This window comes from Haliotis asinina, chromosome 8 (genome assembly GCF_037392515.1).
Source record: "Haliotis asinina isolate JCU_RB_2024 chromosome 8, JCU_Hal_asi_v2, whole genome shotgun sequence".
In the NCBI taxonomy this organism is placed as follows: domain Eukaryota; kingdom Metazoa; phylum Mollusca; class Gastropoda; order Lepetellida; family Haliotidae; genus Haliotis; species Haliotis asinina.
This window is the reverse complement of record NC_090287.1, coordinates 59,242,156-59,267,205: the sequence shown is the minus strand read 5'-3', so window position 1 is coordinate 59,267,205 and position 25,050 is coordinate 59,242,156. Positions and strand designations below refer to the sequence as shown.

Sequence of the window (25,050 nt, the reverse complement as noted above, 5' to 3'; positions counted from 1 at the left end):
GGCAGTAATATCCCAGCTAAATCACGTTAGTTACTGGCCCAGTAAAGTCAGAAAATCAAGCCTATTTAAGGCATCCCGGAACTGGGATAATCTCCTAAAATTTACCAGACAGGAAGTGCACTGTCCATACGGTGTCAGTACTTGACCGGTACAGTATTGCGGTGCAGTATTTGAGGTAACCACCAATATATGGCCCATTACAGGTTTGCCTGTAATGGTCGCTAATGGGAAACAAGCATAGGTCCAATACTGGCTACATACCAGGTCAGTACATACCAAGTACTGATCAGAACAATGCCAGTACTGGTTCAGTAATGTACGTGTTGTCAGTTGGGATATCATGTCTGGACCAGACAATTCAGTGGTTGACATTATATGACCAAAGTACATTGGGATGACATGACATGAGCCTGACATCCAAACTTCTCTGGCGCCTCTCAGTGGCGCTGATGGCTGGACCTATTCTGAGTGGTCCCTTCACAGTGTATTTCCCTATAAGCTATCTCTCAGTTATCATTACTATCCAGTAGCAATGGACCTAAGTCTATCGTGTAGTCACAATGGACAACACATGACACCCCATTGTCTCTGACTACAACAGAGGAAAGACCAATGCCAACTGTTTATGGACTCCCTCCTACCAGAGCTTCTTATATAGGCCAGTTCCCTATCAAGACTGGATCCTCAAGTCTCACCTCGTGTTTCTTGAGCAGCTTGAGAGCTGAAATTAGGTCCTTGCCAGTGCTGGTAGACTTGGCCTCCTCGATGCGCTCCGCCACCCATTTCTCCTCCTCTTCTGAGTCTTGCAGGAACTGGTAGTAGGCCTTGGCGACCTCCAGGCCCTTTCGGCGCACATCACTCACATTCTGCACTCTGTAAACACACAGGTCATCACTAAAGAGTGCATTTTTATGTTTTTAAGTGTATCGGAATCAAATCAGAGTCATGGATATTTCAGGTTTTCCTGCCATGTTGAAATACACTTAAATATATCATTTCACCAAACCTTAACCACATGGAAAATAATAATCATACTGACTGTAAGAAACAAATATCTTTAAAAAAAAGCAGAGGAAAAGACACCAATTTCCATTTTCAGCATTTTTTTAATATTTTGTACACGTGGATCAAACTTAAGCATTCAGCCCGAGATGAGGACAGAGTCATTTCATAAATGCGTCTGTTGGGACAAGAGAATCCAGCTTCATGGAAAAAAACAAGCGGGTGGGTGTGTTTAGTTTTTACGCCGCACCCTGCAATATTCCAGCTATGTGGAGGTACTCGGCAAATAATCGAGTCTCTACCAGACAATGCACTGATCAACAGCATGAGCATCAGTCTGTGCAACTGGGAACCAATGATATGTGTCAACCAAGTCAGTGAGGCTGAGCACCGATCCCTTTAACCACCTCTTACAACAAGCATAGTCACTTTTAAAGCAAGCATGGGTATAGCTTTACTTAAGTTACAGCCATGAACATGTAAAAAAAATGTCAGTACACAAACAAAACAGTTTTTGATGTTTGATGGTTTCTATGTCACACATGATATGCATCTGTATGACAGCCACCTTTAAATAATTCAAGGCCGAACCAGACAATACTATAATTGATGTTAGGAGCATCAATTTCAGCTGTCATGGTACTGAATTTGACTAACCTATCCAGTCCTTTCTGATGACAGAGTTCTAAACACTCTCCCTGAATACATTAAGGATCAATTTGCAATGATTACATGGACAAATGTTCGTTAGTTGTTTCATGAAGCATTTCTCACTGAATCTAAACTCTTGATGTACATATCTTCCTGTAAACATCAACACGTCTTGTCTTGCTTACACAATCTAATCATCCAAAGTTTCCAAACACCAATCACCTGATTAACACTGGTCTTTGTGATAAACACTTAATGCACACTAGGGAATAACTGTATTATTCTCTGAAAGAACCAACCTGTCTAGTTCCTGATTAAGTTTGCCAAGTCGTTTGTCCAAATGCGCAGCCTCTTTGCTGCCCTCCTCCGCAAATTGTGTTGATCGTCGGTTCAACTTGCGAGCTCTCTTAGCCAGGGTCTGGAGCTGTGCTTCATGAAGACTGTGCTGCTGGAGAAAGTCTTCTGTGCTCTGCAGGTGCTTGCCAAAGTCGGACACCTTCACCTTGCTCTGCGAGGAAACACCATCGATTGAATTACCAACAAACCTCTGAAGTTCTTAAAAGATATTCTTGGATAATGAATACTAGGGGTGACTAGTGGAAGGTGCGGTGGCTGAGCGGGCTATGCGGCTGACTTTGTGTACTGGCAATTAGGTACCTGACTCTGAGGATGCAGGTTCGAATCCCGGATAGGACTCGATCAAACAAGTACTAGAATTTGTACTTTACTATGAAAGTGTAATCCCAATTTTTGACATGTTACATTTGACCACTTTTTAAATGGCATTATGTAATCACTAGGGGTGGGGTGGCTAGTGAGTGGAAACATCCACAGCATACTACTGCAATAGTGATAGTCTAGTGCAACACTATTGCTAACATTTATTTCTAATTTAAATTTATTTTCCAAATAAATGTTTTTTTTTGTATGAAATAAAAACAAGCTGAAGTAGTTTCAGTCTCTTTCACAACTGACAAGAATCTTGAAACCTGAATCAAGTAAACAGCTAAAACAGAAAGTCAATGAAGATTCAAGTCTGCATCCACACATCCTGTACTTTGTACTGCACATTTTTCAACGGAAGTTAATTACTAAACTATCAACAGTCACACATTGTATGCGTTCGATGCAGTGATAGTTTTTCATTTCTACAATCGAATAATTGCTTCTTGGACTCAACAATTGCAATAAAATGATGGTTTTATACATTGTTACAGACGTACTGAATACCCATCAGCGTCTGTATACCTGAAGATATTCAAACAGTTTCATTCATTAGATGTAGAAATTAATCTTAATTAATTCTGGTCAAATTTGTAATGAGTCATCTTGTAGCTATATCAGTGGTATCTTATAACAAGCTATACAGGCACAAGATGCAATTGTATTCTGGTGGTAACATGAAACTTGTTTTACACTACGAGTATACTTGTGGTGGCAGTCAATGTGTTAAAGATTGCCATGTTGAATGGTTATTATGTGTAAGGTATCCCTTATCATTACAATCTTATGAAGTTGTGCCATCATCGTGGAAACTTGAAGGAAAGCTGGAGACAGTCAGACAGTAATGTCAAATCATGTTTGCTCAGTATTTTAATAATATCACAGTTTAAAAAGACAGAAATATTGCAGTTTGCAGCTGTTTGGTAAAGTCCCTCAGTGAAGGTCTAATGCTGACAAATCAGAACATAATTATGGAAAATCCTCTATGCGAACCCATGACAAGCAGGTCCTGTTGTAACAAAGGGATATAACCATGTACACGCCTTAAACAATTGGGCCTTAAACAACTTCAGTGGTATTGTGTTTGAGAATCAACCAAGCCACACACTGTAACTACTTAATCATGTTTGTGTTAAAAGTAAGGGAAACAAAAGCAAATTTTCCTTGAAATCCATGTAAAGGTTAAGAAACTTAGACAAACATCGTCTGGCTTAACTATAGGTGGGTCATCCTGTGCAGACATTCCAGATCAATATAACATATTGTATTCTAGATATCCCCAATAGCTGCAGAGTGTGACACAGATGCCCATGATCTACACTTCTCATCCAGGATGTTTGCCCCAATTAGTGCTAATGAAAAATATAGATCATCACTGCATTCAACAAGATGTCTAATTTGTACTGGCAACAGCATGATTTCCATTAAGCTTTATACCATGCTCTTGCAAGTAGGAGTAGGAGTGATATAGGGGAATAGATTGCTTAGCACTTCTGTGTAGAAATGTTATGATTCAACATAAAAAACTATCATTATTATTCATGAAGATGGTGGAAGATGAGACCTGCTGCCAAAAGAGAAAGTCCATAAATCTGGATGCCACAGTGCAGAACTGCTTTAGGTCATCATGACACTGAGCAAAAAGACATGATAAGTTCACTGCCATCTCACAAGAGGTGGGATACATGACGGCATCCATTTTTCTTCCCCAAATATACATTTTTTAAAACACAACAGACAACACTAAAACATAAGATAAACTGAAACCTTAAAACAGCTCCAGGAAAGTATGAAGATCCTTCTAAATGTCCTTGTGCATTCACAGAGATTGAGTTTAGTTATAAGCTGCACTCAGGAATATTCCAGCTGCAAGGCGGAATTCAGTAAATAATTGAGTCAAGACTAGACAATCCAGTGATCAACAGCATGAGCATTGATCTGCGCAACTGGGAATGACATGTCAACCAAGTCAGCGAGCCTTACCACCCCATCCCATTAGTCGCCTCTTACTACAAGCACAGTCCCCTTTTATGGCAAGTACGGGTTCCTGAAGACCTATTATGCTATGGATCTTCAAGGGTCTAGTGTATTCATAGCTAAAGTCGAAGCCACAGTCGCTGATGGGTTAGATGTCTGATTTTGTAAGCTGGCAACTAAGTGCCTGACTGTCATGTTTCCATGGAAACAAACTTTTGGGCTGAAGGGCAAACAGAATGAATATTGAATACGCCCATTTCTTCATAGCAGGGGTATAAAAATATGGTGATTTATGTCAGGTGCAATTAATATAAGCCAATAGGATATGACATCACAGGCGGATTGACAGACGGGGCAGAGGGATGTGCATCTGCCTCTTGTCCTGCAATTATGTTAAATGATCATTGAACTCTTGTGAAAACAACTGAAAATCAACTACCCACCCTCTTTCTGAAAAACCTGTACCTGCCCCTGGACATAAAATAACAAAATACCAAACATGACTAATCAGTTCATTTAGTCACCTCATCGAATCTACTCAGGTTTGTAGAGGACAGATTCTAACCTGGAATCCCCAGATGCCTAATTGTGTAAAGGAATGTCTGGCAATGTGACACCTGCCAGCAGATAATTGAATATCAACCAGGGTCCCAACTGAAAAAGCATTCAAATTGATACCAGCAATTGTTATCATAGGACAACAAGAATCATCAAAAGATGACTGACATCAAAGCCCCAACAAACCATCTGACAGTTACTTGAACTCCAAACTTACTTTCTTTAAAAAGACCATATCTGTCAAGTGTTGTTGAAAGATGAAAAGTTTTCAAGTTGTGCAAACCAATCAATTCTAAGACTAAGTCAAAACCATTTTCATGGAAACCTAGAGAAATAAAAATGACCAAAATCTGCAAATAGCAAAAGGCACAACATTTTTGTGCCTTTTGCCTTTCAGTTTCCTTTCTAGCTGCCATCAACAATAAATAAGCAAAGAACCAGAGAACCGATTGAGCCACAGAAACCATGAGGGCCCTTTCAGTTACTGCTGTTTAATAATCAAAGGCATTAATAATCCACGTACATCTGAGGGACCAACACAGTGTTCGCGAAACGTTTTGTACAAGTGCGTGCAGAAATAAAATTATAAATATGCAGTCCAAATCTTTTGTACAAGTGCGTGCAGAAATAAAATTATAAATATGCAGTCCAAATCTTTTGTACAAGTGCGTGCAGAAATAAAATTATAAATATGCAGTCCAAATCTCTTGCACATGAAATTTTCATTAAAATCTGGAATCATGTTAAAATGTATTGTTTGTGTGCATGTTGCAGTTTTTAGGTACTTTATAGAATTACGTACATCAGAATCTATGCATCCAAAATGCATGCAAAATATTTTTTGCATGTGTCTATTATTTTTTTGCGTGAAAAACGCATGTTTCTGTGTTAACACGAACACTGCCAACCAAACAAGTGAATGCAGCAGACTTGACATAAGTTCAGAGTGAGTGAGTTTTACTTGTCATAAGTAAAGAACCCATTGATTTTTTCTATATTACTACAGTAAATCTCTCATGGAATAACATTAGAGATGTGAAAGAATCAGGTCATCTTGAACATGTCTGAGTTAGACACTGAATGATCCACAACACTGGGACATAATTAAACACAGTCACTATACCTCATACGAAATTCCCTGTCTTAGGTATCTCAGGAGTGAATGACCACAGCCCTGCTGTCTGAATCCATACAGGGATAACCAGTGATGAGTAACAGAGTGAGAGACTTTAGTTTTACTCTGCATTTTCACTGTTACAGCAGGGGACAAAAGAAATGGGCTTCACACACTCTAACCATGACATAATCAAACCGTGAAGAGAAAGGCCTGAATCACTAGGTTAATGGACAGCCCCTAGCCTGTGACGAAATGGGCGAGAGACTGACCTCAACTTCCTTGAGCTCTTCCTGAATGCTCTCAATCTCCCGGAACATGGACATCATGTTGTTGTAGCCAGACAGTGTCCTCTTGCGGCCATCCAGCTGGTCAAGCAGACGTTTCCAGCGCATCATGATCTCCGAGTCCCTGCAGAATCAGAGTGAGGACACACATAGACACAGGCAGTGAATGGTTACTCAAATCTAAATTCTAACCTCTACATTACTTCAGGTAGTGTACTACATACAGTATCTGGCCACCTGTAAGACAAGTTTCCTGCACACTAAATACTCAAATAGCATAAAACATTAATATATATCCAACAATTTCTGTGTAAATCTTAAAGTACCATTTCATTGTCCAATCTACTTATTATCAAAGTGACATTTTGATAAGACGCCAAGCCTCTTAGCAGCATCTCGCAGCCCACACACATCAATGTTACAGATATATTATGGTGGTCTGTCTCACGTCTCTTACGACAAGCATGGGTCACAAAAGACAAACTGTAACACAAACAGGACATGGACAGTAATAAGTCTGTGTCCTTCCCATTGAAGGTTTGGAAAAATTGTACCAAGTTTTGGAAATTGTCCATATGTCTGGTGTAAGAAACATTAAAGGTTTATGTTTTTCCAGAAATTTAGCTCACCTGTTTTTCACAGCATCTTTTGCATGGTAATTTCCCTGAACAAGTTCCTTAGCAAGACTATTGAGAGCTCTGAATCTGTCTTTCTGTGAATTGAAAAGGGTGAGTGAGTTAGGTTTTACACCGCTTTTAGTAATGTTCAAACAATGGGCTTCATATATCGTACTCATGTGTGGATATATGGCATGACATGTGAAAAGGAAAATACAATAATAGCATCATCATAACCATAATATCAGAGTGTGAAATAAGCCCCAAACCCAGCCAGACATCAGGGCTGGAAGGTTCAAAATGTTACCAGTCCAAAACGGATTTATCTAGAATAGACACCAAGATATTGTGAATTTACTCAGATGTATGAAACATCTATATTATTACCAGACCATTGGACTGACTAGCTGTAAATTCAGACCATCCATCAGAAATCTAGGTTGTCTCTATTGGTCTGATGGGCTTAATTCATACACTGATAATATCAGCAACACAAAGTTAATTATTAACATAAAAAAAAGATGTAGAACAAGTGAACTAGAGAAGAACTGCAAATTTTGTATTTTGCTCTCTGAGACCACTCTGCTCACCCTTGCTAGGATCTCGGCACTGATAGCTTCATGTTTCTTGACTGCTGCCTCAGTCTGAGCAGCATTGCTACACTCAATGTGTTCTTCTAGAATCTGCTCCATGTCATTCAACCATGACTCTCGAATAGCAGCCTGGGAAAACAAACAGGAACTCAGTCACCATTGCATTCAGTTTACAAACACTGAGTCAGTACTTCATATCTACATGGAACTTTTTCAAGAGGCGACATTCATTTTGTTTGTGGACATTAATGCCAGATGACTGATATTAAATTGTCTTAAATAATTCATATCTTTACAAAGCATACACACAAAACCATGAGAATAAAATTAGCTTGATCAGCAATGTTGAGGAGAGTAAGATTCTTACCTTTCTTGCAAATCTCCTTGCTAATTGTTCAAGTCTCTCTTGTCTAGGAAAATGAACATACACATTAAACAATGAATTTCAAAGAGAAGAAAAATGGTCTTCAAGACCATGCAAATTACTATGTACGTCCATCTCAATGTACAGACCTGAGACTTATCATTAATGCATAACTCACCCTTACAGGTTAAATTCTATTTCTTTTTGAAAGCACAAGAATCTGTCTCAAGGTAAAAGGACAAAAATGTAGCAGTCAGTCTCCAAACTCCGGCATTGGTTTGATCTTCCTTATTAGTACAATTTTATGTATCAAATAATAAAAAAAGATGTGTTTACTTCTAGTTGTCTATATAAAGGTTGAGACTGAACAAATACAATTAACTTCACAATTGTGGTATATATAAATCAAAAGAATGAACTTCACATGTTGTACCCACAATTATAAACCTACAGTACTGTATTCTCTTGCCATGTTCTCCTTTTACCGAGTAAACCTAAGCAGGCAGATTCATGGGTATTCTCTATAAAATCCCAAGGATTTGCTACAGAATTGCTCACATCCTGAGGATTTTCTGAGGAATAGACCTAATTTGGATCAAAACCTCCTGTTGGCCTTCTTCAATTTCCTTTTGCCGCAGGCTTACTTTTTCTGACAAAACCTCAGAGTTGGTTTCGATCCTTTACATGCAATACGACCAACACTCTACAAGACCCTCCTAGACACCATGGAACTGTGACTCCGTGACTACCAACCTGATAAGTTCGTCTCTGAGGGCAACCTCTCTCCCGTGTTCGGCCTTCTCCAGCTGCAGCCAGGCTGTCTCTATGTCGTGAATCATCTGCCCCTCGGGTGGGGTGTACATCTTCTGGCCATTGGCCTTCAGACGTGCCTGGATGTTGAAATACTGCACCTCAATGTTCCCTCGCTCACGATATCTGAAGGGGAAGGACATACTGTTTCACAAACAGGAGCCGCAACAATAACTCTTAGCTTTTAAAAAAAATGTCCCATACTTAAATTTTCATCAATAATGACAATTTTAACTGAACAAAATATGTTTCTGTTGTGAATACTAAACCTCCTTAAATGTCAACGATACATAAAAATATTTCATGATCATATTTTTATGTTAGTTTTATGTGACATCTGTAGGATACACCATTATGGTTCTCCTGGGTATATTACCACAGTCTGATCTGATATACAGCTTTTCTCCACTGAGTATATAACCATGTTTCTGTAAGACATACAACTAGGATTCTTGTGAGGATATTACAGTATGGTAACTGTATATATCATAATGGTTCTACAAGTGGAATATACCACAACGTACCGCAAAATATGTTTTCCAGGAAGGAAATCAGAATACATCTAAGTTACAAAGGAAGCAGTATCTTGAGACTTACTTTGGTGGTTTCTCAACTGTCATGTACTCCTTAAACTTGATCAGTTCCTTCTGGATGCCCTCAAGGGAGTTGGGCAGGTTGCGGCTGTTCAACTCCATCATCTTGCGACGGATCCACTCCAGCAGATTGGATGTCAGCCCTTCATATTCATTTTCCATCTTGTCCAGGTCACACATCATTCCGACAATCTGACGACGGATGTGAAATAACATTAACCAACCTAACCATGAATTTCAGACGATGTTCATACAAGACAGAGTGAATGAAAACTTAACTTACATATTTAAACTTAATGTTCTGGGCCCAGATTTTGGAAGCTCTCTTAGTGCTAAGAAAGTCTTAAGTGCCACATAATATGACCATGTTAAAACTAAGAGAGCTCTGAAAATCTAGGCCCTGTTTTTTAAAATGTCAGACAATTACAGGGTTTTTGTTCAAATGTCTAATTACTATGTGTCACTAATTGCCATACAAAGTGTAGGCTTCAAATCAGGAAAAAGTCAACAGATTCTAAAGTATTTATGGATATACACTCCTGTTTTTGCTCATGAGGTTAGTACAGCACTCAGAAATATTCCCACTAAATGATGGTGTTCTGTAAGGGCTGAACACAGTTGTATGTTTTAGTATGGTACACAGCCGGCAGCATATGTTATATCTAGGGTTACATGTTTTTAGTAAAGGACAAATTCTTAGACAGTTTTGGGTTGAATCCACCTATAAAATCTGTTGCTATAAATACCCTTCCTTAGTACCCTGCATTTGCTTAATACACACATGCATGGTATGTTCATTCACACTGTATAATGACGATAGTTTGATACTGTTTCAACATCATTTAGTTTATTATGGGTATAAGTGTCAACACACAGGATAAACATGTTTAGCCAAACAGTGTTATCAGCTCCGTTCCACAGATAGCTGTGTTATTTGTCAAACAGTGTTATCAGCTCCGTTCCACAGATAGCTGTGTTGTTTGCCAAACAGTGTTATCAACTCTGTTCCACAGATAGCTGTGTTATTTGCCAGTGTTATCAACTCTGTTCCACAGATAGCTGTGTTATTTGCCAAACAGTGTTATCAGCTCCGTTCCACAGATAGCTGTGTTATCTACACATTAAGTGGACACTTCAATCAGTCAACTCTGATTGCAAAGTCAAGTTACTGAGATTTTATGACTGCTTCGTGCAGCTTCATACAGTGTGACAAAATCTTCCTGTCGGCACATAAGCTTCCCAATGATGGTTCATTTGTTTGCACTTTGAAATATTCCAGCTATATGGTGGTCTGTAGATAATAAAGTCTGGGCCAGACAAAGCAGTGATCAACATCATGACCATCAATCTACAACGTTTGGATACACTGACAGGTAGCAATCAATTGAGCAGATCTGAACGCCTACTCCTGTTGATTGCTGCTTACGACAAGCATGGGTTGTGTTCACACATATGTCGATTCCTAATGAAACAGCACTACAATTATCTAACTGTACATTATGAAAATTCCACAAACAAACCCTTGTATGCTAGCATCTATGGTGAACAAATTAAGTATTTTCATACCTTTGCAATTCTCTTGCCTCCTGTAAGTTCACTCTTCATCTTGGCGAAGTAGTGATAGTAAGAGGCCACATAGGTGATGATGACTTTCTCATCTGGCTTGTTCACGTCAACATCTGATCGGAAATAAACACAACTGCCATGTTTCAATAAAAGTCTACATGGGCAAGAATTGGCAAGGATGTCAAACATTTTCGTGTAATAGTAACATCAAAATCTAAAGCAAGGCAAGCAAACGATTAATGTACAGATTAAGCTACAATGTGCCACAGTCTCCGCTGCCATCAAGGGGTGAGTTTCAGAGATCCTCTACTTGACAATAATTATTTTACATTGCCTAAAAGAGGTGAGTCTGGGAGGTCCTATCCTTGACAAAAGCCACAATGTCTGAGGCCACCCAAAGCACACACAGAAAACTTTCTTCACATACCCAAATAAGCCAGGAGAATCCAGCCAGTCTTAGGATCATAACTTACCCTCAGCATCAAGAATCCTGCGGATGCCCAGCTCAGTGTCGGCGACGTTGAAGGCATGGTTCAAGTTACCCAGGTTGTCCCCAGCTTCCAGTTTATTGAAGTCAAACAGGTCAGGCCTGAGATTAAAATAATATCCATATTCTCAAACCTCTTTATTCTGGACAGTATGGTCTTCATAACATTAAACTAACAGGCAATAGGTACAGAGTATTTACCTTTGTAGGTAATCAAAGAACAGTAACTATACATGATTACACGATGCCATTTAGAAAGTGGTCAAATGCAACATATGTCATATTTGGGATTTCACTTTCTTAGTAAAGTACAAATTCTAAGTACTTTTTTCGGTTGAGTCCCATCCGGGATTCGAATCCGCACCCTCAGAGTCAGGCACCTAATCGCCAGCACACAAAGTCAGCTGCCTAGCCCGCTCAGCCACCGCGATTCAATATCTTGTGGAAGTCGCGGATGGGACTCAACCGAAAAAAGTACTAGAATTTGTACTTTACTAAGAAAGTGAAATCCCAAATATGACAACAGTAACTATACATGTAGAAATGATTTTGGACAAATACCACAAATACACTGCAGGACATTATGCCACAATTACACTGCAGGACATTATGCCACAATTACACTGCAGGACATTATGCCACAATTACACTGCAGGACATTATGCCACAATTACACTGCAGGACATTATGCCACAATTACACTGCAGGACATTATGCCACAATTACACTGCAGGACATTATGCCACAATTACACTGCAGGACATTATGCCACAGGTGGGAAAACAACAAACAATGTAACGGTACAAAGATGACATTAAAAACTTTTTGGAAATTTTGTTTCCATTATTCTTGTCTCACCTGTGAGCATGTATGAGGGCATTAAATCCAAGGCCATTTCGCCAGCTGTTGGTGAAGTTTGTGATCTTGACTCCAGGATAGCTGAAAAATAAATAACAGTGCTTTTGAATAAGCTTTGGATTGGATGAAATATGGCTCCTCAATTCGGATACAAATACTATACAAATACTACTGATGAGGCCACTGTTTCAAATTTACATGTGCAGCTTAGTGTGCATATACTGTATTTATACTTTGTTGAACAGCAGAACTAAAGATAAAAGAGTGTTTTGATTTAGTTACTTGGTGTTAAATGAGTATCTTAAATCCATCGAGAGGCATCACAGTAAATTATCACTATATGTAATCATATTTGTTGAAAGGACTTCTTGCCAAGAGTCGCTATGATAAACATTCTTATCTCACCTTGAGAATCCTTTGCTTCTGATGCACATAAGTTACTCAACTATGGAAATGTGCCATGTCTTGTACTTTCCATTTTACCTTACTTGTTTTCCCTACACTATTCAGAAAGGGAAATAAGCCATGTGGCTCGTACTCCCATGCTCCCTACTTCTTCAGATCCAAGATTCTCCTACAGCACTTACCCTTCAGTCTTCCTTTGACACCACAGCAAGAGAGCATCCTTGGCTGACCTCCTCTCACTGTTCTCCTCCTCCTCATCCTAAAACAAGGGATCACCATCTTTAATATGTCGTCACACATAAACTTTTTAAAATCTCTTGAAATAAAATAAAACAATGTCCAAAATAAAACACAGCATCAATAACTACTGAAAAGAAAGAAAAAAAAGCATTATGAACAATGGAAGGACGAATGTGATTCAGAAAAGATTCAATATCTGTTACACAGCAATTGGAGACATGCACACGCTATATGTGACACAATACAGATGATAGTTCAAATTATTATTATACTGACGAAGGTAAACCCTTCCATCATCCCAAATCTGAACAATTAACAGCAAAATCTCTGGAAGATGTGCTTGAACAAAGTAACCAATATAGACCAATTCGTCAAGGAAGGATCATAGTGTCAACCACTAATGGGTGCTCCATACACACAATGAACTCACCACTTGTATTGTGATCTCCTGGATCTGGAACCGGAGGATGATAGTCCAGATTAGACCCAGGATCAGTCGAGGGTTTCCATCTACGATATCTTCAGCACCAATGTTCTCGAAGTATACCTGTATTAACAACAGTGCATGTTGATAAGTTCCTTCTCAATCAAATTTACAGCAGAAACAAGTTATATTGGGGTGACATAGGTTCAGTTAAATAGTGCCATAAGAACGACCGTTTATTATACATTAGTTATACCCCTGTACTTGCATTGATATGGAACCACCAATCTTCCCCTCTCTAGGTAGACACCTTATCAGGCCTTAATGCCAGAGAGTCTTAGTGAGTGATAGGGTCTCACACACAGCTAAGCAATGAGACAGAGCAAAGTGATTGATTATCTGAACCCTGATTAATGTCAGAACCACATAAGCACAAACAGACTCTGGGATGCTGGGATTTAGTCACAACCGTATAATATCACACAGACTCTGGGATGCTGGGATTCAGTCTTTCTGGATGGTCAACAACACCAAGCTGTACTGAACCTACCAGTAGGGCAACTGAAGGAAGTGAGGGTCTGATGTGGCAGACAATGACAGAAGTGATTCTGTCAATGTTTCTCAGTGAATATGTGAATGTTTCTCCTGCCCTAGAGAAAACAATCCTCCATTTATATCACAGCATCTTACTGATAATCACAGGCCCTGCTCAAAATGTTTGAGCTATCAACACCCAATCTTCATCTGATCTAAAAAATTCTGTCAATGTGTGAAGATGGAGATCATTCATGATAGACATAAGACATATAAAGGTATAAATCCAAAACAACTATTCACCTTTGTTGCAAGGAACTTGAGGCATCTGTTCAGGTTCTCCACTTTCTGCACTCTGATCAACCCCTTGTTGGGTTTACCAAGATTCTCGCCCGAGATGATCTCCAGTAGTTTCATCAATATCTTCCCATCAGACAGGTCTGTGAACAAGTCCTTTATCTCAAGTCTTGCCTGCAACATCAGAAGAATCGTAGTTTAGAAAATGTATCTCTCACCAAACATATTAGAAACAGACATTTTACAGATGCTTCATCCAGTAATTACCATACCAGTGCACCAGACCACACAACAAATATTTGTACTGCAACAATAAAGAAGACACACCATGACATAAACGTTTGTCATAAGCTTCTGGTGGCATCATTTTGCTACCAAGGAAATGTTTATGACAAAGATCAAACTAAATGGTGGGAAACCTCCCATAATTATCAATAGTTATCACAGCTTACTGACAACTGTGTTTGGCAGACTCTTTAGAATATATTGTACTTTAGCATTCTGTTCAAGTCAATAATGATTTGGCAAACTCTGGAATTATGCTTGCACTTAACTACCCTTTAAAATTCATTTTGTATTTTGCAGTTATATAACTGCAATGAGGTACGTTTATTTCTCATGCAAAATGATAAGACCACCAATTAAGACCACATGGCAAGATATGTTTCAAATACTCTATGAAAATCTTGTCTATCCATGTATGCAAGAACACACCTGTGTCTAACGATCTGTTATGTATCATGAAAACGTGTTGTGGGTGTTTGTTCCCCCATTAGGGTAGTGATCACTGCTCCTCAGGATCTTCACTATCCTCATCCCCTCCCATCCATCCATTAACAGCTGATGATCTGCTAGTGTCAGCAGTGCAAAATGAGGTTGCCATGACCTAGCAGATCCTATACACAGCTGCTGAACAATACTATGACAGACAATATAACGCACTGTGTTCAGCATACCAGACTATCGTGTCATAAATAAGTCATTCGCATTCACCCCATGTAAACTTAGATGGACATAATTTACACTGATATAACAGCCAGAAACAGAAATCCTTTATGAATATTCAGAATACAGACAGAGTACCCTGCAGTCATACTGACTAAATACTGACAACATGACAGCAGGGATCTGTCTGGGATTTATAGCTAAGTGCCCCTGGCAGTCAAATTGGGGACAATTATTTTGTTAAAAAACAAGACTTTTTTAAAAAGTTCTTTTACAAAATTTAAAGTATTTTACATTGACCCATAACATCCAGTGCAAGAATGTTGCACATTGAAGTCTTTCTCTAGAACCTGTTGTCAGGGAAACACTAGTCACCTGTACAAAGCAGTAGCAGAAGTCAACTATAACATGACTTGCAAAACAGTTTATTTGTTGAAGATTTAGGGTCAAATATTGGCTTGACTCAGTCTACAAAAGTACATGGGATAGGAAAAATGATAATGTTTTTAATTACAGAGGGAGGGAGTGGAGATTAGTTTTGCATTGTCTGAAGCAAAGTTCCAGCAACATCAGGACATCAGAAATGGGCTTCATACACTGTACCTGTGATGAAATGAACCCAGATCTTCAGTGTGACAAGCACACCTAAACCATTAGGCTACCCAAATTCCCTCTTTTACACAAATACTGGCAGATAGAAAGACAGGCACTGGCAGTCATAACAAACTCTGACTACATGATAGGTTTAGATACAAAATATGCAGGCTTAATCCCTGCTCTATCCCTGTATACTAAACATGGCAGTGACAGGGCGAAAAGCTATATCCTTCATTTACACACTCTCCCCACCTGCATATGTAATGGCAGTACAAAGAGACTCCCACATATGCTGAAAACAGCTGTCACGCAGAAATACATTCAGCGAGTGATTTCCCACAAACTGGTTGGCAAATCAGCTGACCCTATATCAGTCTGGAAAATACCAAACACAGTTGAGTCTTTTCCTGCTAAATGCAGACAAACAAGAGCAGCTCATGAACATGCACACACTGTTACAGACTTAAGCATTCACATGACAAAATAACCATTTGAAATACATTGATTTAATCCTTTTACCCAACCTTCCAGGAAGTCGCGGTGGCTGAGCGGGTTAGGCAGCTGACTTTGTGTGCTGGCGATTAGGTGCCTGACTCTGAAGGTGTGGGTTCGAATCCCAGATGGGACTCAACCAAAAAAGTACTAGAATTTGTACTTTACTGAGAAAGTGAAATCCCAAATATGACATATGCTGCTTCCAGGAAAGACTTACAAACTATAGTAAAACAGACAATGAATTAACAATTCTGAACTTAGGAAAAGGAAAGTGTCGTAATATGAAGTATTTGAATATAAAATAGAAATAATGCGTCTGCTTAAAATCAGGACACAGAACTATTAGGCAAATAACAAGCAGTACTTCTAATGCCATATTTTACCCATTTTAAGGAATTACTGTTTGCACATACTAACATACTAACAACCCTATACTCATCTGTTCCACAGATCAGTCTTCATGTTAAAATCATCATAACTTATTTATCTTAACACAGATTCTAAACAGTAAAACATCACTTGATAGGAACTTGGAAAGAAGACAACTAGTCATTTCCATGGATATACGCATACATGTCACCGATACTTGCATATCCCTCTGCCTTTATGTGAGTGTAAGCTACGATTCAGCAATGCAAGCATATCAGGTAGCCAACACAGGTCATGTGACAACAATGTCATGAGCAATCCAGCAGGCCATTGTCATGTCATGAGATAACTAGGTCAGCTTTATATGACACCAATAAAGCACTCACGAACAGTAAAAACCATAACATGGCATTTCAGTCTGTATCAAGAACCGCGACCCAGGTAAAGCTCATGTGCAGCACAGGTGATGATCTTATGCCATGCTGGGGTCAGAAGTAGCTGATAGAAAGTTCGCAAGAATGAGAAAGTTAGTAAGAATGAGATGAATGAAATGTAGATTTAAGTTCATGCTGTTGATCAGTGGATTGTCTACTTCAGAGTTGGTTATTGATAGACTGCCACCAAATAGCCGGAATACTGCTGAGTGTGGCATTAAACAACAAACCAAGATATGCATGCAGTCAGTCATTTGGTCGAGATTAATGGTGCTTGGAACAGTTATGCAGGTCTAAGATGTACTCCACTTCAGTAAAACTAAGAGCTCATGTACTGTGCTGATGCACCTAATAAGAGGAAACTGGGATTTGAACCCATGACCCTATTTCTGCCAAATCTTAGGGACACAACTTGGCATAGCAAACTGGGGTACCTCACTTGATGGGTCATCAGTGTCCCCTGAAGTCATTTGAATATAACAATATCTAATGAAACGAAGACTTATACAAAGCACAAAATAAAGTTACAATTCTTGTTAACACTACAGACAAAAGCTGAAGTTCCAAGGATTAAAAATCTGCAGCTTTGCTAGAGGACCTCAATACCCATCTTTTCAAACACATGCACACTTCATAAATCTCATATGTTTGAGTCAATCTACAGCACTTTCAGAAATTGAATTCATCAGCTTTTCTAAACTCAATCTCAATTATCTTTTCGACATCTAAATATTTTACATGGTAAAGAATGTGATTACTATTTCTTTAGCAGCATTGTTATTGACAACACAAAAGGAATGTGGCATGTTAATTCAGTCAGGTTTACTAACACGCCACACTCAAGTTAAATAATGGCTTTGGTAATGTGTTTCTTCTACATGAGGCCCACAATGGCAATGGGAAATAACCGAATTACGTATTACGTGAAACTAATATACCTGACCGTTTATAACCTATTCCAATTGTAATGTATGAGTATTTACTTAAAGCCTATTCCACAGTACGTATGTAGGTAACAACAGACGTCTACACTAATGACAGGTATGTAGTTACTGCAGTCAATCATGACAACCGTGTTGAATAAAGCTTTAAAAGTAACCACATTTAAAGGCTGCGTTTAACAATATTACAACATCACAATGAAGGCCAACAAGAGTGGGTTTCAAATCTTGTACCCCTTTGGGTCTGCAATACAACTCAGCTTCTTCCACAAAATTCAGGGTCATCTTTATTTCAGAGGACTCTTGATGGTATCTTATATCAGAAGATAACGAAGAAATAAGAATAAGTATTTACTGGAACATTTATTTACAATTTCGGCAATCAATTTTACCATCTCAGCAGTTTTAAAGGAAACCCTGGACATAATTAAAGTTTTTATCTGTCTGCCCACACAGACTTTCACAGACACCACAAGCAGCCAGCCAAGATGTGTCCTAAGTCATGCTTCACCAACATGAGCCTTGTCAAAATATCATTGAGTCATTGTAGTAACAGCTAAGTCAGTACTGCTGTCACATCTGGTTGATGTTACGAGCTTTGACCTATCCAATTAATCAACACTGCTTACAACCAAAAGAACAGAGCTAGACTTGTCTTTTAGTAAAAGTGTGCATGCAACAGTGAGTTATTTTCATGCAGCACTCAGCAATATTCCAACCATATGGTGATATGTAAGTAATCTGGACAAGACAATCCAGTGATCAAAAGTAGAAGTTACGATGGACCAACTCTAACGTAAAGTGCCACAGGCTGGGCTGTCATACCACCTTGGGATATCCATGGCTATCAGGTTTCCCATGGGGGAACAATCAAACAATCAGAGGACATTAAGATGAGATATCTAAACTGACATAACTTCTACATGCCTCGTATAACTTTATCTTTTCATATCACAATGAAAAAAGCAAATTACTGGACTGAAACTGCAGACTGGATTAATCTCAAAGCCATTATTTTAGAGAAAGTGACACATTAATGGCATGCAACAGAGGAGAAACATATCAGTGTCTACTCATACCGGATTCATCTTTCAAATCACTGTCACATAAATCTAGGAGTTATGTGACTGTAAATGTTACTTGCATCAGCATTCTGTGAGATGTTTGACATGAGTCATTGCAGTGCATGGATACACCAAGTATGGGATTCTGGACAATCACGGATAGGAATCAAACTGTCTTCAGGTGAGCCAGTGAACTCCATAACCACTGGGCCATCCTCATGTCCAGGAGACAACAAAACACAAAGGTGTAAATATACATAGTTGTTGCCATATTTATTTTTTCTTTTAGAGCCAACCAGAGAACTCTGTACTTTGATGGTAACAATGAGAAACTGTTGCTTCTTGGTGTGTTGAGGCAGCAGGGTGCCCCCAGTTAAACTGTCCATGTTTGAGTTGGCTGTGACAGTGTGAAGAGAGCAGGTAGGCCTGCGGGCAGTAGGTGTTGCCCTGTCCACTTGCCACATTCCACAATACCTGCCTGATGAGACGGCAGCAAACTGACCTCTTTGCCTGTACTCAGGGCATGGCACTGCCAAGCACGTACCTGAAAGTCACTGGACACATATCGACAGTGATGCAGACCTTAACTCACCTCTGTGGGTGGAGTACTGCTGAACACTTAGCTAAATGAGAGACAGAATCACCATGCTGCTGAACACTTAGCTAAATGAGAGACAGCATCGCCATCAGACCAAGCCCACCTCTCTGGATGGGGTGTTGCAGAACACTCAGCTAAATGAGAGACAGCTTCACCATCAGAACATGCTCACCTCTCTGGGTGGGGTGCTGCTAAACACTTAGCCAAGAGACAGACAGCATCACCATCAGAACATGCTCACCTCTCTGGGTGGGGTGCTGCTAAACACTTAGCTAAAAGACAGACAGCATCACCATCAGAACATGCTCACCTCTCTGGGTGGGGTGCTGCTAAACACTTAGCTAAAAGAGAGACAGCATTGCCATATTGAAGCTATATGGCAGAGGTCTGTTCATAATTGAGTCTGGACCAGACAATACAGAGATCAATCATTAATCTTAATGACATGTGCAAACCACACAAGTCAACAACTTACTCCCACTAGTTGCCTCATACCACAAGCACTGGGCTGCTGGAAACCAATTTTAACCTATATCTTCACAGGTTCTTAGCTAAATGGGTTAGAACTGACATCACCAACATCAAGACCCAGCTCAAATGACAGTTGATGCAGCTGAACATTTAGCTAAATGACTGACAATAACAGTGGGTTGCAACTCTGGTGACTTGGTCAACTTAACTTGCATGATATGTTACCTGGCCACATGAACAACTTCATCATCTGCCTAACTCAGGGACAAGAAGTTAAACTAGCTTCCAAATATGACTTCCCCAAGGAAACCAAATCAAACATTGACTAGACACATGGCATAACATCCATTTTGGAGATATTATCTGAAAAACAAAACAAAAAAAACTAAAAAAAACCAAAACACACACACAAAAAACCCTGATAAAACGCAGTATATCACATCACTCCCATGTATTCGCACCTCCATCAGATGAAATCTAACATATACAATAAGAGCAAAAACAGATAAATATATTACTTTCCTGACATGACTCCTCACATTTTTCTGACCTGTGTTGACCTAATTACAACATTTCATATTTGTACCTTAACGTCATTATTGACGCAAATTCATGAAGACTACTTTACAAACACTGCACCTCAACATCTTCAATACCATAAATTGGGTGTGTCTGTGACCCCAGAGGTCTGGAGTGATAGGGGAAAGGCTGACATTATCAGTTGCCCTCTCACATGTGATATAAAGATCTACCCCAGCTTATATCTTCTCCCTATCAGACAACAAGTCCTTTATACTGTGGTATTCCTAGTATGTCAACCATCAGCACCAAGCCCTCATCTGGCTCATACACAAAATGTTTTAATTTTCTAATATACCGAGTAGATGACAGTTTATTTATGGTTAAGATCCTTAGACGATTAGATCTAGCAGGGTCAGAAGATTTCTTGGAAGCTTACATCAGCAGTGCTGAAATCATTCAAAAAGATTCAAACATCTTTAACATGGAAAGAAATTATTACTCTCATACGAAGGCTGATTGTTTATTAATTTACAAAGTAAACACCAAAGATGAATTAAAAGCTTGAGCAATTCATTGGACAAACAGGTATTTTTTACAACTTTCGAAAACCAACAAGAAATTGGAAAACTAAATTATAGAGAGTGATACTTGAGTGAGTTTAGTTTTACGCTGCTTTTAGCAATATTCCAGCAATATTCCAGCAATATCACAGTGGGGGACGCCAGAGATGGGCTTCACACACTGTACCCATGTGGGGAATTGAACCCCCGTCTCCAACATGATGAGCTTTAACCACCATCCCTGACATGAAAGAACAATTAAAATCTAGGTCCCCACAGTTAGTTGTCAGCAATCCACTATACTTCCATTTGATTTGATTCTCCAAACAAATATATTTAATCAGTAATTACTCAAAAGACAATTTATTCTTCAAGCTTCACTACCACATTTCAATTTCTTTCACACAATGGAGCATCCATGCACGACACATCAAGCTCTCATCCACTGATTAATTTCATCACTACTCTGATGTCTGAACACCAGTCTGCAAAACATGGATGTGAACACAAGTATGCCCAGTAATCTACCATCATCACAAACACAGACAGGTGTAACTGGAGGGGAGATAATGCCATAATTCCAATCAATGATCAAGATGATTGTCATCCCCAATTCAAATAACCACAACACAGTCAGATCCTGCAGGGAAACCAAACAGACATTGAGTAGAGTTAGATCAATGATTGATTTTAGTTTCACATCGCTTTGAGCATTATGCCAGAAATGGGTAGATTTAGATAAAGATGTGGTGAATCCAGGTATACGTCTGCTCAATGTCATCCTTCCACACATAGATAACATCATCCAAACATTACCAGGTCAATCTGTCATGTCCGGGTGGTCAACAATGCACATGTCTGCACTCACTGTATGCATCATGAAATGTATCGATTCTGGACGGTAAATAAGTAAAATAGATAGAGTTGTCTATTAATTAGTGTCAGGAGGCATTTTATCAATTATTCTCCTGACAATCTTGTCACAGTCATCTTCATATTGTGGGAGAATGAAAGAGACTTCATGATAGGAATGATTAGAGAAAGTGATTAGTTTGATCATGTATCACAGGTTAAGAAACGTAAAATGACTTTGTACGCCACTCTCTAATCATTCATTAAAACCCTGTGCAGTCACACATACGTTTATGTTTTTATTTCAGTGAATGTATTAAGTCTCTTTCAAAAGAACCTGTACCCAATCCCACAGACCCTTTATGAATAAAATATGTTTATAACCAAAACGGCATGCTCTCAAACTTTTATGACTGGTATGCCTAAATCCAGACCTATTTGAACTTACAGCATGCATACCTCACAGGCAACCATAATGTTATTTTGATATCGTTAATGGGATGTCGTCATCTGCTTTTGGACATAAATCATCTGGACAATTACATGGAGGCTACTACACACGTTGGTAATAACCTCTAATTACAGTGAAATGTCATGACTGTTCCGCTTTGGATCTGGAGAGGTAATGGCCACGGTGCAGACTGTGTCCAGGTCAGGTTCATATAAACACAAGCTGAAGTCACACCCACACATCTGTGTGTGCTCCAACATTTCAAATTTATTGATCATTAGGTGTGTTTGCTGATGAGGGTGGACCATGTATTTCTTCACACCTTTGTAATGTCTCGCTTGTATGTGATGACTGGGGCAAGGAAACGTGAACAAAAACCTGCCTGGATTGTAAGGTGGTTGGTGAGGTAGTGAGTGTTTTTATGACACTCACTGTCATTCTTGCTGAAGACATAAATGAGCTTAACATTTTCCGTATTAAAAGACAGATGTTCAATCAAAACAATATTTTGACAGCTGATAGACATCTCTTATAAACTTACAAATATCCAAGTACTCAAGATTTACAAGAAAAATGGAAAGACACTGACTGGTAAATTTGTGATAGGAGTCAAGATTTAAAGGACTATGAGACATTCACTGATAAATGTCTGTACTGGGGTCAATATTTACAGGAAATATAGTAGGAATAACTCATTAATTTGTGTACAGGGTTCAAAATTTATAGGAAATATGGTAGGATGGCAACTGGTTAATGTGTGCACAGGAGTCAACGTAAATGGGGATTATGGTAATGTCGTAGCATTGTAACGGAAAACCTTAAACAGATGTATGGTGAAAAATGACAAGTGGTCAATGTAAGTACAGGGGTTTTCTCATCTAGAAAATATTGGCATATGATAACTTGGTAGCTGGCAGATAACCTGGAAACTGTCCGATACATGGGTCTCTTAAAACATGCCAATTGGTAATGGTTAACTCTAAGCCGCTTGTACAAGTGTCACCTAATAGAAAGACTATGGTAACAGGACCGGCTGACAGATGTAGGGAAGTGCGTGGACTACAGCTGGGGGTGGCGTCAGTCACAAGACAATGAGTCACGATGCCGACTCAGTCTATAATTACACATTCCTACCACCTTACAAACTACACTGTATTCAGATCTCAAGTCAAACATACATTTCCATTATACAGCTCCCAGTGCACAACACTCATTGGCTGATACAGGAATACATTTACTTACTCTAATTTAGGACTAGGGGACTAATCCCTTAATCTCAGACAGTCAATTGTTCAATATTTGTTTAATGTCAAACAAAGCTGTAGGCAGTTTCATTTGTTCAATCCCAGGTGAATAAATAGATACAGAAATCACTATAACCAAATTAATCAAAAACCCCACATGACAAGCAAAAGTACAAAAATACATCTTTAAAACAATATTCAAAGCCATCAGTCAAGGCCTAATCGACTCATGAAAAGTAGTTTTTTTAGTCTTGATCCCGTTTTCATTGCTAATCATTTTCTTTTATCATGCATCGTCTTTGTTAGCCCTCATGTATGCTATACATTTCCTCCTGTACTCATTCACCACTTCATGTTTGAAAATAGTGAAGTATCTCTACCAAAACGTTGCTATTGATACTGAAAATATCCATTGCTTTATCCTGCCAAGAACACTATCAATGGTATGATAAGCAGTTGATCATCCATGAAGAACTGTCATTACAATCTTGATCCTACTAGATTAAGAAATGAAATCCCAAATACAAAAATTAGATATGTTCTGAAAGTTATAACAATTACGTTTGAAGATCTAAAACTCAGAAACTCTTCACAAATAGTTCTGAATTTGTTTGTAAACTCACTCCAGTGAGAACCTGTTCCATTGTCACAAAGCCTGTCCTGACACCTCAGATTATCAAGGGACATGATGAGAAATTTATAGGTGAGAAAGACCTTTGACATCAGGCAACATACATGGTGAGACAATTGTTGTTACACAATGATGGCACATCCCACAATGATGGACAACAAAGTTGATGGGATTATGTATGTGTTTCTAGTCAACAGGGCATGAGGTCAGGGGGCCACAATGATGGAAAGGGCTGTGTTACGTCATGGGCTCCTCTACAGCTCATCTAGCAGGCAATAACAGATGTATTACATCAGACGCTGCTGCTTGATGTGGAGAAGTGGAACTATTACATGCTCTGATGATCACAGAGACAGGAAGTCCCTTTGACCTTGACCAAGGATGCAAAGGTGACTTAAGATGCGACATTACCAAAGACTTCTTTAAGAGCCATTTCAATTTCGAAGTTGGTATGATGAAGAGGAACATGATTTTGGGATCACTTTCTTGATGATAGTGTTAGCATGTACACCCTTACTGTCAGCTCCTCTTCACTACCAAGGCCAGTGCGAATACTGCAAAGTCTTTGAGAAAGGGCCTAACATCATACATTAACACAATGAATAAAAAAATAGATGCACAACAATAGTGGTTTGGGGAGACATAAGGAGATGCGCTGACTGACTGGAGCACACTGGCCTGTCAAGACTCAAAAGGACAAACCTTCAAGATGCCTTGAAGGACTTTAAAAGTTACTAGCATGATTTACATGTTAAGGCGTCAACAAGTATCGATCC

At 39.1% G+C, this 25,050-nt stretch overlaps 1 protein-coding gene across 9 annotated transcripts in view; it reads right to left on the bottom strand.

Moving 5' to 3' along the window:
- LOC137295449 (spectrin beta chain, non-erythrocytic 5-like) overlaps window positions 1-25,050 on the bottom strand; it is a 133,208-nt gene that overhangs the window by 61,678 nt on the left and 46,480 nt on the right. For all 9 annotated transcript variants that reach the window (XM_067826821.1, XM_067826827.1, XM_067826826.1 and 6 more), the window contains exons 3-16: window positions 14,107-14,274; window positions 13,276-13,392; window positions 12,788-12,864; window positions 12,201-12,281; window positions 11,329-11,444; window positions 10,856-10,968; window positions 9,294-9,481; window positions 8,640-8,822; window positions 7,890-7,932; window positions 7,520-7,651; window positions 6,942-7,024; window positions 6,298-6,436; window positions 1,953-2,161; window positions 696-873 (exon numbers count right to left, since the gene is read on the bottom strand). In XM_067826821.1, the coding sequence (XP_067682922.1) occupies window positions 696-873; window positions 1,953-2,161; window positions 6,298-6,436; window positions 6,942-7,024; window positions 7,520-7,651; window positions 7,890-7,932; window positions 8,640-8,822; window positions 9,294-9,481; window positions 10,856-10,968; window positions 11,329-11,444; window positions 12,201-12,281; window positions 12,788-12,864; window positions 13,276-13,392; window positions 14,107-14,274 (1,827 nt within the window). The remainder of the gene's footprint in view (window positions 1-695; window positions 874-1,952; window positions 2,162-6,297; window positions 6,437-6,941; window positions 7,025-7,519; window positions 7,652-7,889; window positions 7,933-8,639; window positions 8,823-9,293; window positions 9,482-10,855; window positions 10,969-11,328; window positions 11,445-12,200; window positions 12,282-12,787; window positions 12,865-13,275; window positions 13,393-14,106; window positions 14,275-25,050) is intronic.